The sequence below is a fragment of the Sorex fumeus genome, unplaced genomic scaffold (genome assembly GCF_029834395.1).
Source record: "Sorex fumeus unplaced genomic scaffold, SorFum_2.1 ptg000012l, whole genome shotgun sequence".
Taxonomy (NCBI): Eukaryota; Metazoa; Chordata; class Mammalia; order Eulipotyphla; family Soricidae; genus Sorex; species Sorex fumeus.
The window spans coordinates 754,900-781,991 of record NW_026606069.1 but is presented as its reverse complement, the minus strand read 5'-3'; the positions used below and the strand labels follow the sequence as shown (position 1 = coordinate 781,991).

Below are 27,092 nucleotides of genomic sequence, written 5' to 3'. Positions count from 1 at the left end.
TATGTAGTACAATAACTGATTAAGCTACTGGAGCATTGATCTATATGGTATTAAAAGAGGGATAGCACAACAGGTAGGCTGTTTGCCTTGCACGCGGCCAACCCAGGTTCAATTCCTCTATCACTCTCGAAGAACCTGTCAAGCTACCAAGAGTATCCTACCTGCACAGGCAGAGCCTGTGGCATATTCAATATGCCAAAAACAATAACTAGTCTCACAATGAGAATGTTACTGGTGCCCACTGGAGCAAATCGATGAACAACAGGAGGACAGTGCTACAGTGCTACAGTATTAAAAGAGGTCTGAGGAGGAAGAACAGAGCAAGGAAAGTAGGCAAGAGGTATAGAAAAATAAAGAAACAGTTTGATAGAATGTCACCCAGGATTTGGTCTTGGATGGGCTGATTGTAGTTTGCAGTTTTGGAATGGGAATTCAAATTTCATTCTAAAGATGAGTTCAAGAATTTCAGCACGAAATATATAAATGGTGGTTCCATTACAGAACTGTGAAGATTAATCAATGTTGGCTGTGTACACACTTGGTTATCAAACAGGAATTAATTGGTGGGGAAAGGTGTGTTTGGTCTCACCCTGCATTGCTCAGAAGCTTATTTATGGCTCTATACTCAGGAATATTCCCTGGCATGTGAAGGGCCATTAAATAGAGCCAGGTATTCAAACCACAGAAGTGGGATCCAAGACAAGCTCTTTAACCTTAGCATATCTCCTGGCTGCCGAGGTAGAAATGTTTATTTTTAGAGAAAAATTAGTGCCATAAGCCTCGAGGAAGAACTGCATATTCTTAAAAGAAAAAAAAATTAGGTTTGCCAAAATAGAACAATCTTCACACTGTTTTCTATATGAACACTTTTTTTGAAAGCATGTTCAGCAGTTCTTCATAACAGACAATACAAAATATATTCTTTCGTTTGTGTTTTGGGACAGGGATTGGGACTTGGGACGGAAACATCCCGAATTTGGTGGTGGGAAGGTGTAATGGTGGCGGGATTGGTGTTTGAATAGTAAATGTAATCAAATATTGTGAAGTAACATAAAATTTAAAAAATTAAAAATTAAAATAAATAAATAAAATGGTGGCCTCATCACAGAACCATCAAAACTAATCAGTGTTTGGATTTTTTTTTCTTTTTTCTCTTTTGTTTGGTTGGGTTATTTATTTATTTATGTTTCTGTTTGGGATCACAACCAGCAATGCCCTGGCTCTGCACTCAGGAATTGCTCCTGGTGGTGTTCGAGGGAGTCTATGGGATGCTGAGGTCACATGCAAGGCAGACGCACTACCTGCTGTAATATTGCTCCAATCACAGTGTTTGTTTTTTTTTAAGAATACATGAGGGGCTGGTGAGATAGCACAGTGGGTAGGGCGTTTGCCTTGCACGTGGTCAACAAGGGTGTGATTCCCAGCATCACATATGGTCCCCTGAACACTGCCAGGAGTAATTCCCGAGTGCAGAGCCAGGAGTAACTCTTGTGCATTGCCAGGTGTGACCCAAAAAGTTAAGAAAAAAAAAAGAGTACATGAATTAGCCCCCAAATTTGGAAATATTTTTTACATGTTAAGAGAAAAAACAATTTTCCGAGGTCTTGTTGCAGAACTGCAAAATCCAAGGAAAAACTTTCATCCACTTGCCTGGAGGGAGTGAACTTACAGGTCCAACCTATATTCCATTTTTTTTTTACTTTCAAGAAGCTTGAAATTTAGCATCATGAGGAGGATTTGAGGAGAAAACTAGATGATGCAAATTAACACCATTTTCCAACCCACCTTCCTCAATTTAGTCAGGAAAGTACTGTGACTTCTGACAATCCAATCTCCTTTGAAAATCACCAACACTCCTGCTCCCTCCCTGTGCATCTTTCTGGGGTGGGTCTCAAAGCTCCACCTACTGAGCTCTATATAAGGCAATGGTTACTGCCAAGAGCACACAGTGCTTACTTGGTCTCCTGACCTTGAGAGGAGACTCTCCAAAGACACTGTCAGAAAAAGACCGCCAAAGGGTGAGTAGTGACCAATGAGGGAATTTGCAGTTAATGCGGGGTGGGGTGAAGCATAATTTCCAAGACTTCCTTAGGGCCTGTCATACGCAAACAGGGTCTGATGACCTGATATCTGGGCCAATGTGAGGAGCAATAATAAAGTGAGAACAGCATAGTTCACTTCCCTTGCATGCTGTCAACCTAGTTCTATCAGTGGCATTCAGCATGATCCTCCAAGCACCTCCAGAAATAATTCCTGAGCCTTACCAAAGGGAAACAAAGAAAAATCCTAGATTATCTCTTATCTGTTTGCTCTAAACTAAATCCTTTCTTAATTCTCACCTACAGAAAGTAGGTTGCTGAGGTGGAATATTTGCATCCTACCACCTGAGCCCCCCACCCCCATCCTCAGTACTGACTTTCCTGTAGGGAAACTGTTGGGCAGCAGTGGAGAAATACCTTAGTATTGGTATTGGTATGGGCAGGCCCACTGAGTGATAGTGATAGCACTGCCTTGGAGGAGCAAGAGCATCTTCTCAAAGACGCTCAGAAAAGTACTTTACTGGCCTGACAGATTTTTGACTGCCAACAGATTTCTGTCATTTACAGACCTGATAGATTTCTCAGCAACAAAGTTGCTGAGCTTGGCTTTTCTTCACATCTCCATCCATCTGTGAACAGTTCCTCCTGGTGAGTAGAAATTCACACATACCTGGATACATCCAGTGTAGGACTGGGGTCTGAGTGTGTGACTTATTTCTGACAGGAAAGAGCCTGGAGAACTCCATTATCAGAGAAAATCCACCCAAGTATACCCATCCCACATCTAAGAATGGAGGCGTCTGCAGCCCTGGCTATAGTGCAGGCAGAACTCATCTGTCCCGTCTGCCTGGACTACCTCAATGACCCCGTCACCATGGATTGTGGGCACAACTTCTGTAACTCCTGCATCCGCATGTCATGGAAGGACATGCAGAACAGATTCCCTTGTCCCGTGTGCCGGCAGCGCCGCCAGGAGATGCGCGTCAGTGCCAACGCCCAGCTGGGCAGACTGGTGGACCTGGCCAGGCTCCTGCACGTCTCCAGGAGCAGCGAGATGGCACGGGGAGAGGAGCGCATATGCGAGGAGCACAGGCAGGTGGTGAGCCTCTTCTGTGAGGACGATCAGGAGCTGGTGTGTCCTCTGTGCGCCCAGGGCCCAGCCCACGAGGGCCACCATGTGAGATCCTTGGCCGAGGCAGCATCTCATCTCAGACAGAGACTCAGTGAGCACATAAAGTCTCTGAAGAAGCAGTTGGCAGAGATGCAGAAGCTAGAAGTCACCCAAGACAGAAACCTTCTGCAGCTGAGAGAGGAGATGCAAAGGCACAGGGATCAGTTAGTCTCAGAATTTGAACAGCTCATCCAGTTGGTGGAGTGTGAGTATGAGGCCATGCTCTGCAGGCTGGGAAAAGAAGACAAACGCCTGCAGCAGCAATTCAGCGCCAATGTTGATGCCTACTCAGACCGTATCTCAGTGCTGAAAGGTCTCCACAGGGAGATGGTGGAGCTGAGCGTGATGTCCGAGGTAATGGTGCTGAGGGGCGTGAGGGACTTGCAGCAGCGCTGGGAGGGCCTGGAGCCCCTGGCCGTGCAGCCCCTGCGCTTCAGGCCTGCGGCCTACAACCTCCCTCCTTTGTGCTCGGCGCTCAGCAGCATCATCTGGAGATTCCGAGAGAGCATCAGCCTGGACCCCGACACGGCCCACCCCAGCCTGCGTGTCTCCCAGGACCTCATGTCAGTGACCTGCGTGAGGGAGAGGCCCAAAGGGGATGGGGACCCCAGGCTCTGGGATGACTACGCCCCACTAGTGGTCCTCGGCCGGGAGGGCTTCACCTCTGGCCGCCACTACTGGGAGGTGCAGGTGGGCGCCAAACCCGAGTGGGCCGTGGGCGTGTGCAGCGTCGCTCCTTCGGCCCAGACCTCCTGGCCCCTGGCGGCTCCCAAGAGATGCTGGACGCTGCAGCTGCAGGACGGCGACTACCTGGCCGTGGGTGTCGGGACCGTGCCTCTGGCTCTCAGGGACCAGCCCGCGGCCATTGGCCTTTACCTGGACTGGGAGCTGGGCCAGCTTTCCTTCTACAATGCCGCCGACAGGTCTCACCTGCACTCGTTCACAGAGCCCTTTGCTCAAGAGCTCAAGCCCTACTTCCGCGTGGGGCCGGACTGCGCCCCTCTCTCCGTGGGCGCGGGGAGGGCTGAGAAGTTTGACACTCCCTTAGCTTAATTTTGGAACGATGCTGCTGTTGTAGACAGTGGGAAAGGTTGAGTTAATGTTCACATTTGAAGAAGATGGGGCAGAATTGTTCCCTTCTCACAATGAGTGTTGTAATGTATCAATTTGGTCTTTTAATTTGCTTTTAATAAAATGAAATTTTAATAAATTGTATACTTTGTATTTCACTGCAACATACTGTTTAAAAAAACCTATAGGAAGTTCACTTATAACATTTATCTACGAGGTGGGAACTTTTGACTTTGTTTAATGCTTTATTTCAATTTAGAGTTCTTTTATTCTTTTATCATTAGAAGATCACATTTATAGCAGAATATTTGAATATTCCTTAAGTAGAAAATTTAATGAATGTTCTTTAAGTGGAAATTGTATATTATTTGAATAGAACATTTGGGAAATGTTCTATTAGAAATAATTCAAATAAAACATCTAACTATACTGCTGCAGACATTCACACAAGGAAAAAAGTGTATCTTAGTGAAACTATATCCCATTTTTATTTCTGATTGGATTATAACTTCCTAGTACTGTTTTAGTATTTTAAATCCAATTATATTTTATTAATGCAACAGTCATATTGCTTCTCTCTCTCTCTCTGTCTCTCTCTCTCTCTCTCTCTCTCTCTCTCTCTCTCTCTCTACCCCTCTGTTTTATTTAGTGGGCCTCAGATTGTCACTCCTGGGAGTTGCTAGGAAACCATATGCAGTTCTCCTATTTCCAGAATATTCTCAGCAACAAGAAACAAGAGCATATATTTATTTTCATTAAGTGACATCATTAAGCGAATTTATTCCAAGTTATTTCAATAACTAACAGAATGGAGTCTTCTTCGATGAGGAAACTACTCAGTTGAACCCATGTCAATGAAATGTCCTTTTAAGATCACCAACTATCTTTTCTGCAACTCCAAATACCTCAGAGAACTCCTTGCAAATTGAAGAGATCCTGCTCTCCTGTTTCTGGGTATCTTTGGGACTGATGACTGTGAGGCCCTCCCCAATACTAGTAAAGAAAATAGGTATTATTCAGCATAGCATAAGTACCACCATTTTGAAATGACAACTATTCTGCACCCAAACCTTGCTTAGTGTAAAATTTGTCCAGCCTTGAAGTGGCCTTGAGGCATATCTCAAGATTGCAGAATTAGCTAGAAAACCGACCCTCAGAGCAGGATGTGGAAACCTGTGGCAAGTCTGCCTGTTCTTGTAGAGAGATGAAACTAGATGGAAAAACCAACAGGAGGCGGACACAGCACTTGCCCAAAACAAACCAGCTGGAGGCCTCCAATCAAGTTAAAGATCAGCAATATGTTCGCTAGACCACGAAGAATTGGACAATTTGCAATCAAAAATTAAAAGAGTGTGAGAATAAAGGAAGGACTCTCTCCTACTAGAGAGGATGTCCCTGGCCGGTCACCTTTCTCAGCTTTCTGAACTCAAAGCTTGCTTGATTTTTGCCGATTAAAACTTTATACTCCAAAGCTCATTGCCTTGTGTGGTCTTTCAGATACCCCGCCCTCACAGTGACCAGGCAACTACTTTACTGAGAGAAAAGGTTTTCCCTGTCTCTGGGCCACAGAACCAGCAGTGGCAACTCACGCTGCTCTTTGGCTCACTATAAAGGGGAAACACTGGCCTGGTGTTGAGCGCGGCCACGTGGGCCTCAAAGGGGTCGCGCGCGTGTGTGTGTGTGTGTGTGTGTGTGTGTGTGTGTGTGTGTGTGTTTTAAGGGCGACTCTCAGGGTTTTTAGCTCCTCCTCATCCTCTCCCCGCTTCCCTCTACTCATCCAGTTTCTTCTCATTGCCTCCAGCTACCCACCCAGTCCTCAGAGAGCTGGTTCACCCTTCAAGTGCTTGTGGTTTTGGGGGGGAGGGTTTGGTTTGGTTTTTAATCTTGTTTTTCCAGGCTGCCCGCCCCCGCTTGTTTGTGCTGTGTGTGCAAATGGCAACCCGTGATGTATTCGTATGCCAAACACAGTAACAACAAAGTCTCCAATGGAGACGTTACTGGGCCCTCTCGAGCAAATCGATGAACAATGGGAGGACCGTGACCATGACTGTGCAAAAGACAAATTTCTTTAAAAAGAAGAAAGAAAGAAAAAGTTTTTGCCAGGGCCCCCCATGTTTACCTGTCATCTAGACTTTCTAGAAGGAGATTTGGGATGTGGGCTCTCATTCAAGTGGAAACAACCACATCCATTTCTTAACAAAAATCTTAATTTTCTAGGATTTTATCTCTCTTTATACATCTTGCAGTAATATTTTTAATCTGTATATTTTGTATTTACTTTATTTTCATCCTTTAATTGATAGATAATATGGAGATTATTCAATTTTACATGAACATAGCAACATTTTTTTTTTCTTTTTATGAGAAGGCATAAGAGTTTTCAAAGTTTCACAGTGTTGGGTGGGGGTGGGGGAGCTAATCCAGTCAGTAATACAAAATTTAGGAAAACCTAATTTGATTTGAACACATTAAAAAATGTTCTTCTTATTTTGTTTCTCTTTTTTTGCGAGGTGGGGAGTTCCTACCTTGCTGTGCTCAGGGATCATTGATGGTCAGATCAGGGATCACATTGACCAGAACTGAATCAGTGTTGGCTATGTGCAAGACAATCACCTGATCAGTTATACTGTTCCTCCAGGTTCCCCTTCCTTAGCACTGTAGCACTGTCCTCCTGCTGTTCATCAATTTGCTCGAGTGGGCGCCAGTAACATCTCCATTGTGAGACTTGTTACTGTTTTTGACAAATCGAATATGTCAAGTGAACCTCAGCAGGCTGTGCTGTGCGGGCAGGATACTCTTGGTAGCTTGCCAGGCTGTCTGAGAGGGGTGGAGGAATCGAACCCAGGTCGGCCTTGTGCAAGGCAAATGCACTACCCTCTGTGCTATTGCTCCAGCTCTCCCCTTCCTTAAAAAAAAAAAAGACTTTAATTTTGTTTTAATTGGAATGAAGGTTTTTGTTGTTGTTGTTGTCTTGTTTGTTTTGTGACCAGAGTGATAGTACAGAGTCGACGGTGCTTGCCTTGCACACAGCTGAACCAGGTTGAATCTCCTGCACCCCATATGGTCTCTGGAGCCCTCCCAGGAGTGATTTCTGAGTTCAGTACCAGAGACAAGCCCTGCGCATTGTTGTAGGCACAAAACCTACAACAACAGCAACAAAAAAATCCAGGATGGTCCTGGAATAATGGAATAATATATACTTTATATATTCCATTACTCTATTCATGTTTGGAGGAAATTATATAGATATAAATATTAAGTGTTTCTTAATTCTACTATTATAGAATTAACTTCATTCTACTATTGCATAAAATTAAAAAGTAAGTTTTGTAAGCCTTTACCTTTTTCCCATAATAATATTTTCCTCTTTCATAACTATGCAAAATGTTTCAGGTGTGAGAGTAGGCAATTTTATAACAATGAAGATTCAGCACCAAACAATCACGGACCTTGACAGGTGGAGAAAGGGTTATATAGACTGGGTGGAAGAGAGCAGACTCATAACTCACTGCAATCTTGTCTGTATCATCATGAGATTTTTTTTAAATCTTTTTACAGAAGGAGAGAATGAAAGAGAGAAGTGCATTTTTAGGAAAATCGACTCGAGATAGGTGAGCTAGAGCATAAATAAAACACTTTTGACATGTCCCAGTAGCTCACATTCAGAATTGAATGTTTAATACATATTTTATTCATATCACTATTGTTATGTCTTGGAACACTGAATGTCTTCATTTTTTATTATCTTCTTTTAATCATAAATATTATTCTCACAACTACGTTCAGAATCATTTTTCAGATCAGATATTCAGGCCTAAATATCATATCTTATGTTTTCCATTCTATTCAAATTTTTTGTTTTGTTTTCTATAGAAAAATCTAACAATGTAATATCTACAAACAAATGAAAGTGGAAATACATTCAAGCAAATGGATGAATAAAGAAGTAAATAAAGAAGTAAAGAAGTGAATATACCTTTAATAAAAGACTATTTTCTAGATTCTTTGTTTGTTTTGAGCCACACCTGGCAGTACTCAGGCATTACTCCTGTATTTGCACTCAGTAATTAATACTGGTGGTGCTTGGAGATCTTATGGGGTATTGGGAATCAGACTACCACTGGCTGTGTGCAAGGAATCAGACTAGCAAGGCCGTGTGCAAGTGCTCACCCTGGCTGTACTGGCAGGCTGTACTATCACTCTGGGCCAAATGTTATCCACCTTTTATAAACAAGGAAATCCCTGGCCAAAACTGTGACTCTGTGGCACAGCACATGGCTTGCCTGATAGATGAGACTTTAGGGTCAACACCTGAAACATAAACGGAAAGGGAAAAAAAAGGAAACCTATCACTGCTTCAAATGGATACTCCTGATAATCAAAGAAAAGACAAATATTCCATTATTCTACTCAGATAATGTATAGAAGTTAACCAAGTAATTACAAAAGCCAAAAGTATAAAGTCTTGTTATTAGAGAAAAAAGAAAGAGATGAAAGAATTAATCTTTAGTTGACATAGAATTTCAGTGTTGTGGTGTAAAAAAATAGGGACAAAGAGTACAACATAGATAAAGGCACTGGACTTGTATGCACTTCACTCTGGTTCAATCCCTGTCACTGGCCCAGAAAGAACTTTCAGGAGTAATCACTGAGCACAGAGACAAGAGTAAACCCTGAACACAGCTGTTTGTGACTACTATCCTCCAAAAAAAAGTACTAGATATCTATTACACACTTTTGCACATATTTATTCATATGAGCTACACACAGAGAGATGGTAAATATGATAAATCTGATAATAAAATATTGACATAATAAAATATGAAAAGGAAAAAAAAGGCCACAAAAGAAGTTTTGGTGGCCAGACAGGCAACACAATAGACTGAAGATATCTCCCTTAATTTACAGAAGGAATTAAAATTGCCTGAAAGTGTGATAATATAGTCAGTGATGAAGATACTTGCTTCACATTTGACTAACCCTGGTTCAAATCCCCAGCACCACATATGGTCTCCAGAGTACCACCAGAGGTAACTCCTGAGCATAGTCAGGAAGAGCCCAAAATACTAAAACCAAAAAACTGTCTGAGAAGGAAGATGCTAATTTCCAAGCCTGCATTTATCCTCTTGAGAAAGATTAGATAAGGTCTTTTCATAGATGCATGTACCCAATAAAAGAGATTAAGTTTAAACTAAAATAGCACTGGCCTCCCATTGTTCATCTATTTGCTCAAGCAGGCACCAGTAACATCTCCATTGTGAGACTTGTTATTGTTTTTGGCATATCAAATACGCCACAGGGAGCTTGCCAGGCTCCGCCATGTGAATGTGATACTCTCGGTAGCTTGCCTGGCTCTCTGAGAGGGATGGAGGAATCGAACCCGGTCGGCCATGGGCAAGGCAAACACCCTACCTGCTGTGCTATCGCTCCAGTCCATCCTCACTATGGGGAGAAATGAAAAACTAAAATAACCAGAAAAAATAAGATAGAGACAATTTAGTAAAGACAAAGTATGAGCTGAGAATAGGAGATAATGAGTCACCTTCTCCAGACAGTACAGATGAAGCTGGATTCAGGGAAAGAACAGATGCCTTGGACAGGTCATTGTGGGACTAAGGAGAAGGGAGCAAAGTTAGGGAAGAAGTTGGGAGTCAGAATACATCGCCATGATTTCTTACTTAGTCCATGATTGAGGAAAAGGAAACAAGACCTATCTAGAAGTTATTGAGAGGTTTCTCAAAGGAAATTGAGACATTCATTTAGAAGAATCTTCTAACTGAAGAGAGGCGAATGTGTATGTCTTCTGAGAAGTGAGAGCAGGAAGGAGACAGGATTGAGCTGATAACAGTTTCCTGAAATTTATGTCAACTCTGAGAGGTAGAGATGGTATTTCTGTACCTCAAAACTTGAAGTAAATTGAAAAAGAAAGATGATAGGCAACGGAATGAGGAGTGAGAAGTTTATTTGCTAGAACAGTGGTAGATACCAACTGGTAAACATGTTAACAATTAACAATAAAAATGATTAGCCACTTCTGAGAATACACCTGAAACACACAACAGAAGCTCCATCTGCACTTCTATATTCACTGCAACACTAATCACAGTAACCAGAATCCAGGAATAACCAAAGTGCCCAAGAACAGACAACAGGATAAAGAAACATGATGCATCAACCCAATGGAATACTGTGCAGTCATCAGGAAAAATGAAGTTATAAATTTGCTTATAAATGAATGAATATGGTTAGTATCTTGCTGAGTAAATGAGTCAGAAGGAGAGTGGCAGACATAGAATGATTGCACTCATTTTTGAGATATAAAAGTACATAGTATAAGACTAATACCTAAGAACAGTATAAACAAGGGCAAGGAGGACTGGTTCATACTTTAAAACTTGCCACAAACTGCGGGAGTTAAGGGAGGGCAGTAAGGATAAAGAAGGGACCACAATGACATCAGTCACTTGTGGGACTGGAGAGATAGTCACGGTCACAGTCACAGTCCTCCCATTGTTCATCAATTTGCTCGAGTGGGCCCAGTAACATCTCCATCGTGACACTTGTTGTTATTGTGTTTGGCATATTGAATATGACACGGGTAGTTTGCCAGGCTTAGTCGTGCAGGTGGGATACTCTTGGTAGCTTGCCAGGCTCTCCGAGAGGGGCAGAGGAATCAAACTCAGCTCGGCTGGTCTGGCTGCGTGCAAGGCAAACGCCCTACCGCTATGCTACTATGACATTGGTAGTTTTAAATGAACACTCTGAACAAGAATTGAGTGCTGAAAGTAGGTAAAGAGACATGAATGAAAACCTTTCGATACCAGTGTTGCACACTATAATTCCCAAAAAGAGATAGAGATGACAGAAGAAGAACGAAGCAGAAGAAAGAAGTGGCAGGAGAAGAAAGACACAGAAGCAGAAGTGGAAGCAGAAGCAGAAGCAGAAGAAGCAAAAGCAGAACCAGCAAAGAAGTAGAAGCAGAAACAGAAGAAGAAACAGAAGAAGAAGAAGCAGAAGAAGCAGCAGAAGAAGAAGAAGCAGAAGCAGAATAAAAAGCAAAAGAAGCAGAAGCAGAAGAAGAAGCAGAAGAAACAGAAGCAGGCCCCCCACAAGTGGCTTTCCAGCACGGCCATGGCTCCAGAGGCACAAGGACTTAATTCAGAGCCCGGCAGCTTGCGGCAGAAATGTGAATGGAATGTGAATGGACCATGTGTTAAACTACAGTGCCATGCCGTCCCCGGGGGGGGGGGGGGGGGGGGGGAAAGGGCGTTTGTCTCTTCTGCCTTCCCTCGCCCCCGCCCCCCCTCCCCACACCCTGGCAGAATGGTGGCTGCTGCCTCAGAGCTTATTGGAAAGCCAGGTATAAGCCGGCAGTGACGGGGCAACTGCAGCCTCATGGGAAGGGGGGTGAAACCGGCTCATCCTTCACACCCAACAGAGGCCACAAGGTGCCCACCATGAGCGGCTCTCCGCCACGGCCATGGCACCAGACGCACAGAAACCAATTTTGTAATTATCTGGCTCTTGGCAGAAATCCCTCCAGACTTAATTAGTAAAATATTTGAAATCAAAAATGGCGCGGCTGTGATAGCGGCCATGCGACATCACATGGTTTTCATAACCAGCAATAGAAAACAAATTATTTTACAATGCCTTTTCAGCAATTCTGATTGTTTGGGGAAATTTCAAACAATAATGGTGCATCTTCTATCGAAATAATGAATGTAATCAAAGTAGAAAGAAAGTTAAGTAGAAACCCTTTGCCTCACAGGCATTGGGAGAGATAGGAGGGGGGTATATTGAGGTTCTTGGTGGTGAAAAATAATTACTTGTGAAGGGAGGGTTGTTCTATCATTGTATGACCGAGACTTAAACTTGAAAGCTTTTTAATTTTTCTTACGGTGACTCAATAGATAAATTTAAAAAAAAAAAGCAGAGGCCAAAGGAGAAGGACAAGGAGAAGGACAAGGACAAGGAGGAGGAGAACAAGGAGGAGGAGGAGGAGGAGGAGGAGGAGGAGGAGGAGGAGGAGGAGGAGGAGGAGGAGAAGGAGGAGGAGGAGGAGGAGGAGAAGGAGGAGGAGGAGGAGGAGGAGAAGAAGAAGAAGAAGAAGAAGAAGAAGAAGAAGAAGAAGAAGAAGAAGAAGAAGAAGAAGAAGAAGAAGAAGAAGAAGAAGAAGAAGAAATCTGTGGTGGGAAATGTACACTGGTAAAAAAAAGGGTTTGAAAATTGTGCTGGCATCACTGGACGGCTACATGCAAAAAAAATGGGCTCAGAACTCTGCCTAGCACCATGTACAAAAGTAAGATCGAAGTGGATTAAAGACCTCAACATCAGAGCAGAAACCATAAGGTACATTGAAGACAAAGTTGGCAAAACCCTCCATGACATTGAAGCTAATGGTATCTTCAAAGATGCCATGCCACTGGCCGAGCAAGTGAAAACAGAGATAGATAAATGGGACTATCTTAAACTAAGAAGCTTCTGCACCTCAAAAGAAGCAGTGACCAAAATACAAAGACAGTCTACAAAATGGGAAAGGATATTTGCCGAACACACATCTGACAAGGGGTTGACATCCAGGATATACAAAATACTGGTTGAACTCCACAAGAAGAAAACATCCAACCCCATCCAAAAATGGGGCAATGAAATGAACAGAAATTTTCTCAAAGAAGAAATCCGAATGGCAAAAAAGCACATGAGAAAATGCTCTACATCATTAATCAACAGGGAGATGCAGATCAAAACAACAATGAGATACCATCTCACACCTCAGAGACTGGCCCACATTCAAAAGAACAAAAGCAACCGATGCTGGCGCGGATGTGGCGAGAAAGGGACACTCCTTCACTGTTGGTGGGAATGTCGACTGGTTCAGCCCTTCTGGAAAACAGTATGGACGATTCTCAAAAAATTAGAAATTGAGCTCCCATTTGACCCAGCAATACCAATCCTGGGAATATATCCCAGAGAGGCAAAAATGTATAGTCGAAGTGACATCTGCACTTGTTTGTTCATTGCAGCACTCTTTACAATAGCCAGAAACTGGAAGAAACCTGAATGCCCAAGAACAGATGACTGGTTAAAGAAACTTTGGTACATCTACACAATGGACTACTATGCAGCTGTTAGAAAAGATGAAGTCATGAAATTTACATACAAGTGGTACAATATGGAAAGTATCATGCTAAGCGAAATGAGTCAGAAAGAGAGGGATAGACATAGAAAGATTGCATTCATCTGGGGGATATAAAGTAACAAAATATGAGATTAATACCCAAGAATAGCTGAGATAAGCACCAGGAGGATTACTCCATAACTTAGAGGCCAGCAGGGCATTCTAGGGGAAAGGGCAGCTCAGATAGAGAAGGGAGCACCAAATAAAGGGTGTTTGGAGGACCCTCCCAGGAGAGGAGATGCATGTCGAAAGTAGACTGTGGACTGAACATATTTGCCACTCAATGCCTCTTTTGCAGACCACAACACCCAAAAGGAGAGAGAGAACACAAGGGATTGCCCTGCCACAGAGTCAGGGGGGATGGGGGGGTGGGGGTGTGAGGGATATTATCCATGGTGGTGGAAAATGGGCACTGGTGGAGGGATGGGTATCTGATCATTGTATAATCAAAACCCAAGCACAAAAAATTGTAAATCTACAACTGTACCTCATGGTGTTTCACTAATTAAAAAAAAAGAAAAGAAAAGCTTTTGAGAACATTGTATAACTGAAACCCAATTATGAACAACTTTGTAACTGTGTATCTAATAGTGATTCAATTAAAATATGTTATTAGCCATTACAAATCTTTTTATATAAAAGCATTTTGAGTTTATCAAGTATTACAGAAACTAACCTCCATGTAACCTTCTACAAAATGATGTCCCTAATTGACTTAATATTATGAAGTATACCACAAACCCCCAATGGGAGGACAGTGACAGTGACACTTTCAGTGACCACAGACCCCAAGTTAGTTAATGTAAAAATAATGCTTTCTAAGCAATAATAATAATAACAATAATAAATAATGGTCAGGGCCATTTCAATACAACTTCAGAATATCATTCTAACAACCTTAATATTTATTATTTTTCCCCTATGCTATTTAATGTTGACAAACTCTTGCAAATTTTCCTGTTGAGATTTCCTATACAGACATTTGTTTCCATCACTTTTTTGGTGTCTGGATGTTTTCTGACAAACAGAATCAAATAACCAAAATGTTCCTTAGTGAAAAATAAAATCCAAGAATCCATTATTACTTTTTTCCTTGATGAATATGTTTCTATTTTTATACTGAGAGTTCACTTATTCAAGCACCCTGAGATAGAGATTTGGCAGTCAAACAAGGTCTTTATTTACATCAGCTGGATGGGCTGAGGACCCTCCAAGGCAAGTGCCTGAGGGTATGGGCTGGGGAGTAGGAATTCCAACAGTGCTTATGTAGAGCATCTGCGGACATGTGACTTCTTTTCTAGCATGAGACACCAGCACAGTCACTGGAGTCAACTACATCAATGACAAAATAAGGAGGAAGGTACAGTAGTGGCTACACTGAGGGAAGTCAGCAAGGCTGTTTACAGCAAGGAAAACAAAGGAGTCCCTGAAATCACAGGTCATGTGGTTTTGTAGTTAACAGCATGTCAAGGAAATTATGAATCACACATTACACCGTAGCCAAAGGGAAGGAAGCAGCAAAAGTTTGTAGAGTTGGAGCTTTACTGGGACGCAGGAAGAATTCAGATCTCTTCAGTTGAGTGTCTTGATGAGGTACATGCTTACTCACATTAAAAGTAGATGAAGAACTGAGACTTTCTGAAATACACTTTCTCAGACAAGCATCTCCCACAGTAATGGCCTTGGCTGCTTCTCTGATTGAGCTCCAAGTGGAGGCCCACTCTCTCCTCTGCCTGGAGGACATGAGAGACTAGGTGACTCTTGATAATGGGCACTTCTGTAACTCCTATCTCTACAGCACTGGGAAAGTCTACAGGATTCTTTGCCTTGTTCCCTCACTTTCCTGACAGGTATTTCAAAAGGAACATTCGATTGTCTCACATCCCTGACACAGTTAAGCAGCTAATCAAGAAGGAATGACAAGAGAGATTGTCTGTGAGAAGCACAACCACCTTCCAGATCTGCTCTCTGAGGAGCTGTGGGAAGCACACAGTGGGGGAGCTGCCACTGGTCCTAGGAAGAAAATCAAAAGCCACCTGGTGTTGATGATGCAGGGAGAAAATGGGAAATTAATTGGGATAATTATCGGTCACAGTCCTCCCGTTGTTCATCGATTTGCTTGAGTGGGCCCAGTAACGTCTCCCTTGGAGACTTTGTTGTTACTGTGTTTGGCATATCGAATACACCATGGGGATCTTGCCAGGCTTTGCCATGCAGGCGAGATACTCTCAGTCGCTTGCTGGGCTTTCCGAGAGGGGCAGAGGAATCGAACTCAGGTCGGCCATGTTGGCTGCATACAAGGCAAACGCCTAACCACTGTGATATTATAACCTACATAAAATAAGAATTTTCATTGAAAAAAGAAGAAACTGATTTCTTTTTGAACAGAGATTTTTGAGAATATTATTTAAGAATATTCTCCAAAACGAAACCAGAGATAGACCAAAAGCAAAGGAGTTTGTCTTAACCACAGCACCCAAAAGTAGGGAGAGAATGAAAGGGAGTGCCCTGCCACAGAGGCAAGGTGGGATGGGGGGGTTGGGGGGTGGGAGGGATACTGGGATTTGCGGTGGTGGAAAATGGGCACTGGTGGAGGGATGGGTACTCGATCATTGTATAACTGAAGCCCAAGCACAAAATTTTGTAAGTCTACAACTGTACCTCATGGCATTTCACTAATAAAATTTTTTTAAAAAGGTATTTGCCTTGCAGGTCTGAACCAGTTTCAGACACCACATAGTCCCCCAAGCAGAGCAACGCCATACCACAGAATGTGTACCCCTGACACCAAAAATGCAGGAATAACTGAGTGAAAGCAATGTCAAATTCTCTAAAAACAAGTCCACACTGAAGATAGCATCCGGTATACACTGGTGAAGGGATTGGTGTTGGAAGATTTTATGACTAAAACGCAATCCATTTTTTTAATTGAATCACCATAAGATACACAGTTACGAAGTTGTTCATGACTTGAGTTTCAGTCATACAAATAACACATATGCCTTCACTAGTGTACATTTCCCTCCCACCACCACACTGCCCAATCTGCCTCTATGACAGGCAATTTTCTTCTTTCTCTCTCTCTCTCTTTTCCCTTTTGAGCATTATGGTTTGCAATACAGGTACTGAAAGGTTATCATGTACATCCCTTTACATCCTTTCAGTACTCAGTTCTTGTCCAGAGTGATTATTTTCAACTGTCACTGTCACTGTCTTCCTGTTGTTCATCGATTTGTTCAAGGGGGCCCAGTAACATCTCCATTGTGACACTCGTTACTGTGTTTGGCATATTGAATACTTCATGGGTAGCTTGCCAGGCTTTGCTCTATGGGTGAGATACTCTTGGTAGCTTGTTGGGCTCTCCAAGAGGAGCGGAGGAATCAAACCTGGGTCGGCCAAGTCGGCCATGTGCAAGGCAAAAGCCCTACCCGCTGTGCTATTGCTCCAGCCCATTTGTAATAGTAGTCACTTCCTTTTCCCAAATTGCCCATTCCCCCTAGCATGTTTTCCCCCGCCCACCCCCCAGCAACCCGTGACAAGTGTCCAACCTTGGAACAGTTCCTCTGGCCCTTGTTTCTTCTGTCCTTGGATATTAGTCTCATACTATGTATTTTTAATATCCCACAAATGAGTGCAATAAAAAATTCAGATAGATTTCCAGACCTATGCAATGAGGCAAAGGTAAAACCTGCATGGATCAGAGGGCCAAACTGTGCTATGCGATCTCAGTTGTTTAACAAGACACTTCTGGTACTTTTTGCTGTTGGGGTTGGGGAGAGGCTGTGGTTTTGTGTTTGGAGGTCATGCTCGCCTGAGCTCTGGAGCTACTCCTAACTCTATTCTTTTATTTTTTCCAAAATTTTATATATTAAATAACCGTGAATTATAAAACTATTCGTAGTTGGGTTTTTGACATATAATGTTCCATCTCCAGTCCCACTACCCGTGTTAACTACCCTCCACCAGTGTTCCCAGATTCCCTCTCTGACTCACTTGCCCTCAGCCCATCATCTTAAAAGGCACCTTTTAAATTTAGTTGTTAAAGTTTGGGTCTTGCATTTTCAGTGCTGTTGACGCTGTGGTTTGGATATCTAGCTCTATCCTTCCTTAACATCACCAACTTATCTGGGTGTCCTTGATAAAATCTCTTTTGGCAGAACTCTGGAGACCAGATGGTACCAGGGATTATACCCAAGCTTCCTCCACAAAACAGCAGCTACCCAGGAATGGGATTCCACAGTCATGCGTCATCACACAAGGTCACTGCAGCTGGGCAAGGAGCACTCAGATGACCCACTGAGATCTGAAGGTAACACCAGAAATTGGACATGCTTGTTTCTTATTTCTTACTTTACATTTAACTACTATATCTGACTTTTTCGTATATATTAAGCATAAATTTTTCACTTGAGGGAAAAATAATAATGAATGTTACCATGATTATTGTTTTGTTGTTAATTTAGTTAAGGGTCTAATTTAAAACGAACTCTTCCTTTTGATGTTTATTATAGGTTTTCTTGTTTTGTTCACTTCTGACTGTGCTCACAGCTCACTCCTGGTTCAGTGCAAATACACACTCAACCCTAGAACTATCTCCTGGGCCCAACTGTGAGTATTCTGAGATAAAGATGACCTAAATGCAATTTGAAATATTTCAGAATATCACTAATATTTGGTCGAGCGGGCCCAGTAACGTCTCCATCGTGAGATTAGTTGTTACTGTGTTTGGCATATTGAATACAACACGGGTAGCTTGCCAGGCTCTGCCGTGCAGGCGAGATACTCTCGGTAGCTTGCCGGGCTCTCCTAGAGGGGCGGAGAAATCGAACTCGGGTAGGCCATATTAGCTGCGTGCAAGGCAAATGCCCTACCACTGTGCTATCGCTCCAGCCCCTGGCAAGCTACTGAGAGTATCTCACCTGCACAGCAGAGCCTGGCAAGCTACCTGTGATGTATTCCATATGCCAAACACAGTAACAACAAAGTCTCCAATGGAGATGTTACTGGGCCCGCTCGAGCAAATCTATGAACAACAGGAGGACAGTGACAGTGATCACTAATATATTATTTTAACAAATAATTTTGTTATGCTTATTTTCAATAAAAGTGTAGGGTAAAGGAAATCACTAAAAACAAAAAACTAGGGAACATGCATTGCACACAGGAGCCCAGTTCTCAATCCTTGTACTGCATGGTAATCCAAGAACCAAATGCAGATTAGCCCTAAACCAACCCCCTTACCAAATTTGTTTGTAAACGATAAAATTCTTCTATGATCACTTGATCACTTGACATCCCATTACTCATCGCTTTGCTCAAGCGGGCACCAGTAATGTCTCCATTTTTCCCTATCGCATGCTAGTGTAGCCCAATGGCGTCTGCTCATTCTAGGAACATGAAGAACCTCGAACCAATTGTTCAGGGTCTTGACGAAGAAGTCTGACCATCTTGTAGGTGGGCGGCCACGTGATCTTTTGACATCCCGCGGAATCCAGTTGGTGACGGCTCTAGTCCAGTGGTCGTCTCCAAATCTTCTATGAAATTATGCTAATTAATCTTCTATGAAATTATGCTAAAACTTTGGTATGGAGAATGAAATGAATCCTTTATATTTTTCATTATTAGATTTTTTAAAAATTGATTCTATATTGGTTTATGGGAATGAATGATTTAAAAAAATTAATGAATCACTGTGAGATAGTTACAGATTTACATGCTTTCCTGATTATGCTTTAGTCATACAACAATCAAGTACCCATCCCTCCACCAGGGCCCATTCTCTATCAGCAATGTTCCCAGTATTCCTCCCGCCACCCTCCTTATCCCCCACTGCCTCTGTGACAGGCACATTCCCTTTCACTCTTTCTCTTTCTCTCTCTCTCTCTCTCTCTCTCTCTCTCTCTCTCTCTCTCTCTCTCTCTCTCCCCCCCCCCCCCCTTGGGAATGGATTATTTTAAAGGTATAATGTCATGCCTCACAAAGTATGTTACCTGGGGGTTGAAATTAGAACAGTGGTTTGGGTATGTGTTTATCATCAGCATCACCTGGTCCCCAAGTATTCCCACATAGAGACCTAGAAGACCCCAAAACTGGCAGAGTAACCTGGTTAATTGACAAAAGTAAATGTAAACCTGAGAGCCTACTGAATACCTTTCAGGAATTCCAATAACTTCATTTGTCAAAGTATCTTATCTCAAGGGGGAAAAAATGGTATCTTGCCCCACTAGAACCACCACCAAAGTTCCAGTATTCCACCGGTATAGACCATTGGCCAACACCCTCACTATAATTTTTTCCCTCATCCACAACTTTGTAGTCCAAATTCAGGGGTTTGTTTTAATTGATTTTTTGTTTTTTACCAAAATTTACCAAAATATTTATTTTTGCTTGTTTACCAAAATATGTACCAAAAAATTTACCAAAATATTTATTTTTCCTTGGAGGAGTGTGTTTGGTAGAGAGGTACACTTAGCAGTGCTTCTGGGCTATTTCCAGCTCTGTGGTCAGGAGTCACACTCCCTGGGGTGCTCATGACCATGCTGGATCAGAGACATCCTACAGGTAAAGTATATACTAAGCTCATTAAGCTCTCCTTCCAGCCCACTACTCCATTTTTCAATACAATTACATATGTTAAATGGACATTCATCATGTTTAATTTGTACTAATCATTAAAGTAATCCAAATATAACTTAAGTTAAACATAGAATTTTTTTTTAAGTTTGACTTAATATTACAGTGGCTATTTTAAAAGTTCCCTCACATAGACCATAAATCTACTCAGTTTAAAAAAATAAGCTTACTTTAAATGCAAGAATTATAAATATAAAGCACTAACTACCATTAAAATTTGGTCATGACTAATTAGAAAAATCACTGAAGAAGTACTGTAATTTGAGTTAAAGAAGATAAATGCTTAATTGAGGACAGCTTGTATGGATAAGTACCAAGAGCTCCATAGATGACTAAAATGATAAGACAAAGGACAAGGAATGATGTTCTGATGTGATTTGATTAGAAATTCACACAGATACCCGGATATAGTTTCCCTTGAATGACTATGAGAAGTAGAAAAATCCAGTTTCATGAGGAGCTACTAACACATTTCATCAACTGTTCAGCTTACAGATAATGCCGAGAAGCCACAGTCTCTAGGCATAGGGAATTGATCCCAGGCCTTGAGAGTGAATGGACCATGGTGACTTCATCACCAGTAAAAATTGTACACCTACAATTGGGTCACTCCAATGCACATTTACTGAGCATAAATCACCAAAATTTTGCTTTTTTGTAATTTTCACAGGTTGCAGATCTCACAGATAATAAATTATGGCTAATTTTTGCTTTACTATCAATACTTTTTTTAACCAAGCTATACCTATATAATTATCAATGAACAACGGGAGGACAGTGACATTGACAGTGACATAATAAATAATGAAACATACTTTTATTAGAAAACAGAAAATGTCAAAGTTCATAACTTTAGATAACTGTTTTCCACACAAAATTTGGGCACAGATGTGTTGCTTCAACTATATAGCAAGACTCTCTCTCCTTCCTTCCAGTTTTAAATAAAATGTCTCTCATCGCCTTTTGAGCTTTCAACATAGGCATCTTAAACTTCCATGTTCGTGCTAGCATCTTTCTGAGTCAACATACGCATCTTAAAAGTTGTATGATCTGGGAACCGGGAGATTGTGAAGTGGTAATGTGCATGACTAGAGTGTGTACCCAATCTTGTTTGATCCTTAGCAAACTGATAGTCCCCGATGTTAGCATTGAAGGGGACAGGGATAGTCCTGGAGGGCCCCAGGAAGCCTCTTGGTTTCAAGAACAACTGAATAAACATTAATACCTGGCCCAGGTATTCTTGAAACCACTGGGCCTGTACAGCATCACACCTTCAGCCACTTGCATTGAACCAATGGCCCCGTGGACCAAGAATCGTTGATAGGAACTCTGTGTCTCATGAACACTGTTGGGAAGACCCTTCCCAAATAAAAGTTCCATTTTCTTTAATATAGGTCAAAAAAAAGGAATGCACAGCAGGGATAAAGTGAATCCTAACAAAATTGATTTTACCACAATTGCTCCATACTGGTTGGACACCTAGAAAAGATGACTGAAATTGATATTTGACTCTTTCATACATCAGCTTAAAGGCATTTCATACTGAAGTTCAGAGCTTAATGGAAACTTTTCATAGTTTCTTAAGTTATCTTAAGCAGCTGTTTTTGATTTTTTTTATGCTTATCAGTGAGATTGACAAAATAAACCTTTTTTCTCTATCCAGGTCACTGATTGTCAGGACTCATCTGAACATTTTCCCATGAAATTATGTAGCCCAAATGGGAGAAGAGAGGAGGAAGAAAATACAGGTGATTAATACAGGCAAAGAGGGAGTAAAAGACTCCTTGTTGAAGGATGGATTCAAACTTATTCCAAAAACTGCTGTCAATGATTCCTTGCATATAGTGAAGGTGAGAGTTCAAAAAGTCTTTCAAAAAAATCTCAGTTTGCTCTTAGGTGAAACAGTCATTTCATCATAGAGTTTTAGAGACTAGCAAATAAGCAGTTTTTAGTAGAATGGTTGAGATCACTTGCAAATTAATTGTTATGTTTATTTGTTGGATGAACAATAATTTCATAGATCGCAAGGCAGCAAGAGACTTTAGATTGTGAATATAGGTAAAAGAGATGAATCCAGTTAATGCTTCAGTGTTGCATAAATGAAAATGTCTCACATAGCCTTTTTATTTGTTTATTTTGGGGATACTCAGGAATTAGTCCTGCCTTTACACTCACTCAGGAATTATTCCTGGTAGAATTATTAGACTGCGTGTAAAACAAGCATTACTGCTGTAATTTCTGCTGTACTATCTCTTAGGCCCCTCACGTAGTCTAATATAGATTTTTACTTTCTACTTTAGCAATGACATTGAATGGGTGAAGGGAGGACTGGAAAATTCAAATGAGATCATGTATTTTAATACATCACAGCTACTCAATTCTTATTTATTTATTTATTTATTTTGCTTTTTGAGCCACACCTGGTGATGAACAGGGGTTACTCCTGACTCATGCACTCAAAAATTACTCTTGGCAGTGCTCAGGGGACCATATGGGATTCTGGGAATCAAACTCTGGTCAGCCGTGTGCAAGGCAAATGCCCTACCTGCTATGCTATTGCTCCAACCCCAGCTACTCAATTCTTGGTTTAATTATAAGAAATTCTTTCACCTCACTACTAAATAGTCTCTTCAAATTTCCTTTTCCCTGCAGATAGGTCCAGTCCTAGTCCTCCAGGGAGGAGCCACCATTCTTTACTGGGTGTGACAGCAATAACCCCACCCACTCAGTAGCCTATAAATGTCCCATCACAACAGATCACGAATTAGTACTAGCTTGAGTTCAGACGAACTTTAAGGAGATCTTTCAGAGACATCCCTGAAGGAATGGAGAGCTAACTGCCCAGGTAAGCAGATTGTTGTTATCACCTTGGAAATAGATTAATCCAAAGATTATAGTTCCAGGGTCAGAGATGACTGTTGCAGATTCATAGATGGGTTTCATTCAAGACATCTGTAGACTGAGGGGCTAACCTGACCAGATGAACCTGAAAGTAGTATAATGTTCTCAGGGGTCTGGACCCAGTCAAAATGGTTGGGAAATGGTGGGGGAAAACAAATCTTTAGAGATTCCTGGGAATTGGGAGTTAGCTCAGATGTGTTTGTGAAATTCTTTTTGAGAGCACCTTTGGTCTGAGATATCAGTGAATGTAAACAGGTTATGGGGAGAACACAGTAGGTGGGATGTGAAAGGGAGGTTTAACCCTTATGGTCACACCATGGTATCTGGCATGGCCTGGCATCTAAATAAATTCCTCGTGATTTGGATATTGACATGGGATCTGAAAATAACTAGGAGTGAAAAGAAATTGGAGACATAAAAGATCAGGGATGTTTGGAGCAATCTGTGAAGAAAAACTGTAAACTCAGAAATCTCAGATATTTGTAATGTAGGGAAAAACAATAATACAGAAAATGATAAGATCAAATCTGACTTGACTAGAAGACCAGCAACCTACATTAATAATAATGGTTAGGGGTCAGAAAGATAGTACAGATGGTAGGACATTTGTCTTTCATGCAGCAAACCTAGGTTTGGTCCCCAACACCCCAGGTAATCACTTTAACATTGCCAGGACTAATCCCTGAGTGGAGAGCCAAGAGTACACCCTGAGTACGCTGGGTGTAGTCAAATGCCCCACTCCCCCCCCCCCCCAACCAAATCCAGTAATGGTTAGTTTTTATTTTTAGACAATAAATTAAGTCCACTGATAAGAAAATATTATAATAAATACTGCCAAGCTATCTATAAAAATTTCCCTTTTCTTAACTTTACATAATAACATCTAGCAAATCCTAGGCAACATATTAGTTTATATGTAAACTCCATGTTATGTGATGACTAATGGATAGAGCCTTTGTTCATAATATCATGATGTCATAATAAATAAGAATACCTGTAATAATTAGATGCTCAACTTTGTCAGAATATGTATATCAGAAAAATGAATTATGTGTATCTTTGTGACTGACATTCATGCCATTTCTTTATCTTCCTACTGTCTGTTTTTCTCTTGACAGTTTCTGTAGAAATAGTGGTAATAATTGTCATATAGGGCTTCTCTAAATGAGACAGTTTCATCATTTGTTGAAGTTGTGGCTGCTTTCTGCCAAAGAGGACCAACAAGCCAGGTTAGTTTGAGTAAAGGCAATCCAAAGCAGGGATCAGTGATTATCTGAGTCAAATCTTCCATGAATCTTCTTTAGGACTGAAGGGAAAGAAGTAGAAACTTACTTGTGAGGTTGGAGTTGACTGCAATAATGGCAAAAGTTCAGGTCTATTGAGGTAGTGTTTGCTAAAAAGATTTTTTTTTCACAGCTCAAAATTAAAGGAGAATCAGAACATTCTGAAAAACATCTTAAAAACGTACTTCTCTGAGAACAATGGCCTCGGAAGTTTTTTTGACTGAGCTCCAAGCTGAGGCCAGCTGCCCTCTCTGTCAGGATTACCTGAGAGATCCGGTGACTCTTGACTGTGGGCACAACTTCTGTGAGTCCTGCATTCAACAGCGCTGGGAAAATCTAGAGGACGTCTTCCCCTGTCCAGTCTGCTTTCACTACTGTCCTGATGGAAACTTCAGAAGGAACCACCAATTGCATCATATCGTTGACATCATTAAGCTGGTTCCTACAAGGACTGAGAGAAAACAGAAGGAAGAAATCCTGTGTGAGATGCATAACCAGGTGTTAGACCAGTTCTGTGAGGAGGATGCTGAGCTGTTGTGTCCTCAGTGCCGAGTCTCCTCTGATCACCAGGATCACCACCTGGTCCTCATTGAGAGTGCTGCAAAGAGTCACAGAAAGAAGCTCAAAATCTGCATGGAGCTTCTGAAGAGGCAGATTGAAGAAAACATAGTGGCTTGCAGAAATGAAGTTTCGAAATTCCTCGAGGAGAGCAGGAAGATGGAAAATTTCAGAATGGGATTATATCCTGAACTTGAGGAATTGAAATCATTCTTGAGAAATGAAAAAGCTGAGATCAAAGTCAGGTTGAGGAAAGAAGAGAAAGTATTGGAGAATCAACTGGCCAAAAACAAAAGTCACATTTCAAACCATATGGACATGCTTAAAAATCTTTTAAGTGAAGTTATCGTTGTATGTTCACTGGATGACCTGGATTTACTCTCAAGGAGCGAAAATATCCACAGAAATTTTGAAGACCTCCCATCCCCAACAGTCATTTCACATGAACTCAAGAAGGAGAGTTTCACTCTCCCTCCACATTATTTTGGTCTACAGAAAATGATCAGCACATTTCATGCAGATTTAACACTAGATCCTGCAACTGCCCATCCAAGTCTTATTATCTCTAAAGATAAAAAAACCATTTTTAGAACGAGTCTTCCAGACCTTGGCAATTCACAGACATTTGCTCCTTATGCAGCTGTGCTCAGCTGTGAGGGCTTTGATGGAGGCAGGCATTTTTGGCAGGTAGAAGTCAAAGGCAGAGGTGACTGGTCCTTAGGAGTGTGTGAAGAATCCTATTACAAAAATACTCTGATATCACCAACCTGTGAAAATGGCTATTGGTCATTTGAGCTGTCCACAAGGGACATTAAACAAGATGCTCGACGTATGCGAATTGGTGTATTTCTGGACTATGAGTTGGGAGAAATTTCAATTTATAATTTGAGTAGAAGATCATACTTGCATAAACTCACTCATATATTCACAAAAAAACTAATGCCATATTTTTCTATTAGAGTGTCTTCTAAACACTTTTCGATTAGTTTGGTTACCATTAGCTAATGGATGATTTGTGTTTATGTATTTTTTTTCTTTGCCTACTACTGGAAGAAACACTGTATATAAAGCTTTAAAGTCTGTGTTTGTTTTGTGTATAGTGTTTTTTTGTTTGTTTGTTTGTTTCGGCTCACGGGATACTCCTGGCTCTGCACTCGGGCATTACTCTTTGCATTGCTCAGGGGACCATGTGGGATGCCAGGGATCGAACCCAGGTTGGCCTCCTGCAAGGCCAACACCCTAACTGCTGTACTATCACTCTGGCCCTTGTTGTCTGGGATAATGAAAGCCTTTAACACTCATCCTTTTCTTTTTTCCTTGAGTCTGAACCTGCTGACACTGATTAGAATGACCTTAGGAGCAGAATAAGGGGTGGGAGGGATACTGGGACCCGTGGTGGTGGAAATGGGCACTGGTAGAGAGATGGGTATTTGAGCATTGTATGATTGAAACCCAAGCACAAAAATTTGTAAGTCTACAACTGTACCTCATGGTGTCTCACTAATAAAAATTTTAAAAAATAAAAGCCTACAGCAAACAAAACTAACAAATTTTTAGTAATACTATCTCCTCTCCAGCTAATAACCACTTTAGATATGGCAGCTGTTCTCTTTTTTCCATGCATTTTCAATCAGCTGGAGACCGACTCTACCTTCCTATTCTTCTCATAGACCTTATCAGAGAGGAATCAAATGCTTCAGAGCCTGTGTATAGTAAAATCTTATAACCGCAATAACAATGTCCACTTCCTACCGCTGGGCCCTCAGCTGCAGCAGCTGAACGTGGCCTTGGGAGTCCTCCTTGTGCAGTGAGGAGCCTGAGCCCAGCCCCCACCAGCTTCCTCTCCCACTTCCTAGAGATGACCCTTCACCAGATTTCTCAGCAGGGCAGGAGGCATCCTCAGAGCAGGGGTCCTCACAGCCACCCCTGTGCCAAAGCCCCAGCCTGCTTTCTTCCATTCCATGAGCTGAAGTCCCCTGGCAAACTGACTGTGCCAAGCCATTGCCTCCCCTGGTGCGCCTTGCATGCTGGCCTGGGTGACATTGCCCCTCCTGCTTGTTCTTGCTTTAGATGGGGTGGGGAGACGGGCAGGAGCTGCAGCCAATACCTTTCTTCTTGTCTTTCTTTTGTTCTGCTTTTGCTAAAAAAAAAAAAAAAAAAAAAAAAAAAAAGTAACTGCGAGATAGAACATTACAAAGCTATTGATGATTTGGTTTCACTGATACAATGTCCCAGCACCCATGCTCCATCCCTCC

The 27,092-nt window shown here is 41.8% G+C and overlaps 2 protein-coding genes across 2 annotated transcripts; both read left to right on the top strand.

The window, feature by feature from the left end:
- Window positions 1–2,829: 2,829 nt before the first annotated feature.
- LOC130020463 (tripartite motif-containing protein 75-like) lies at window positions 2,830–4,263 on the top strand. The gene has a single exon (XM_056111075.1). The coding sequence runs from the start codon at window positions 2,830–2,832 to the stop codon at window positions 4,261–4,263; it is 1,434 nt and encodes a 477-aa protein (XP_055967050.1).
- Window positions 4,264–24,477: 20,214 nt separating this feature from the next.
- Window positions 24,478–25,842, top strand: LOC130020462 (tripartite motif-containing protein 75-like). The gene has a single exon (XM_056111074.1). The coding sequence runs from the start codon at window positions 24,478–24,480 to the stop codon at window positions 25,840–25,842; it is 1,365 nt and encodes a 454-aa protein (XP_055967049.1).
- Window positions 25,843–27,092: the final 1,250 nt, after the last annotated feature.

Excerpts from the sequence above, each read along its gene's own strand:
- LOC130020463 (XM_056111075.1), top strand. The coding sequence starts at position 2,830 with ATGGAGGCGTCTGCAGCCCTGGCTATAGTGCAGGCAGAACTCATCTGT.
- LOC130020462 (XM_056111074.1), top strand. The coding sequence starts at position 24,478 with ATGGCCTCGGAAGTTTTTTTGACTGAGCTCCAAGCTGAGGCCAGCTGC.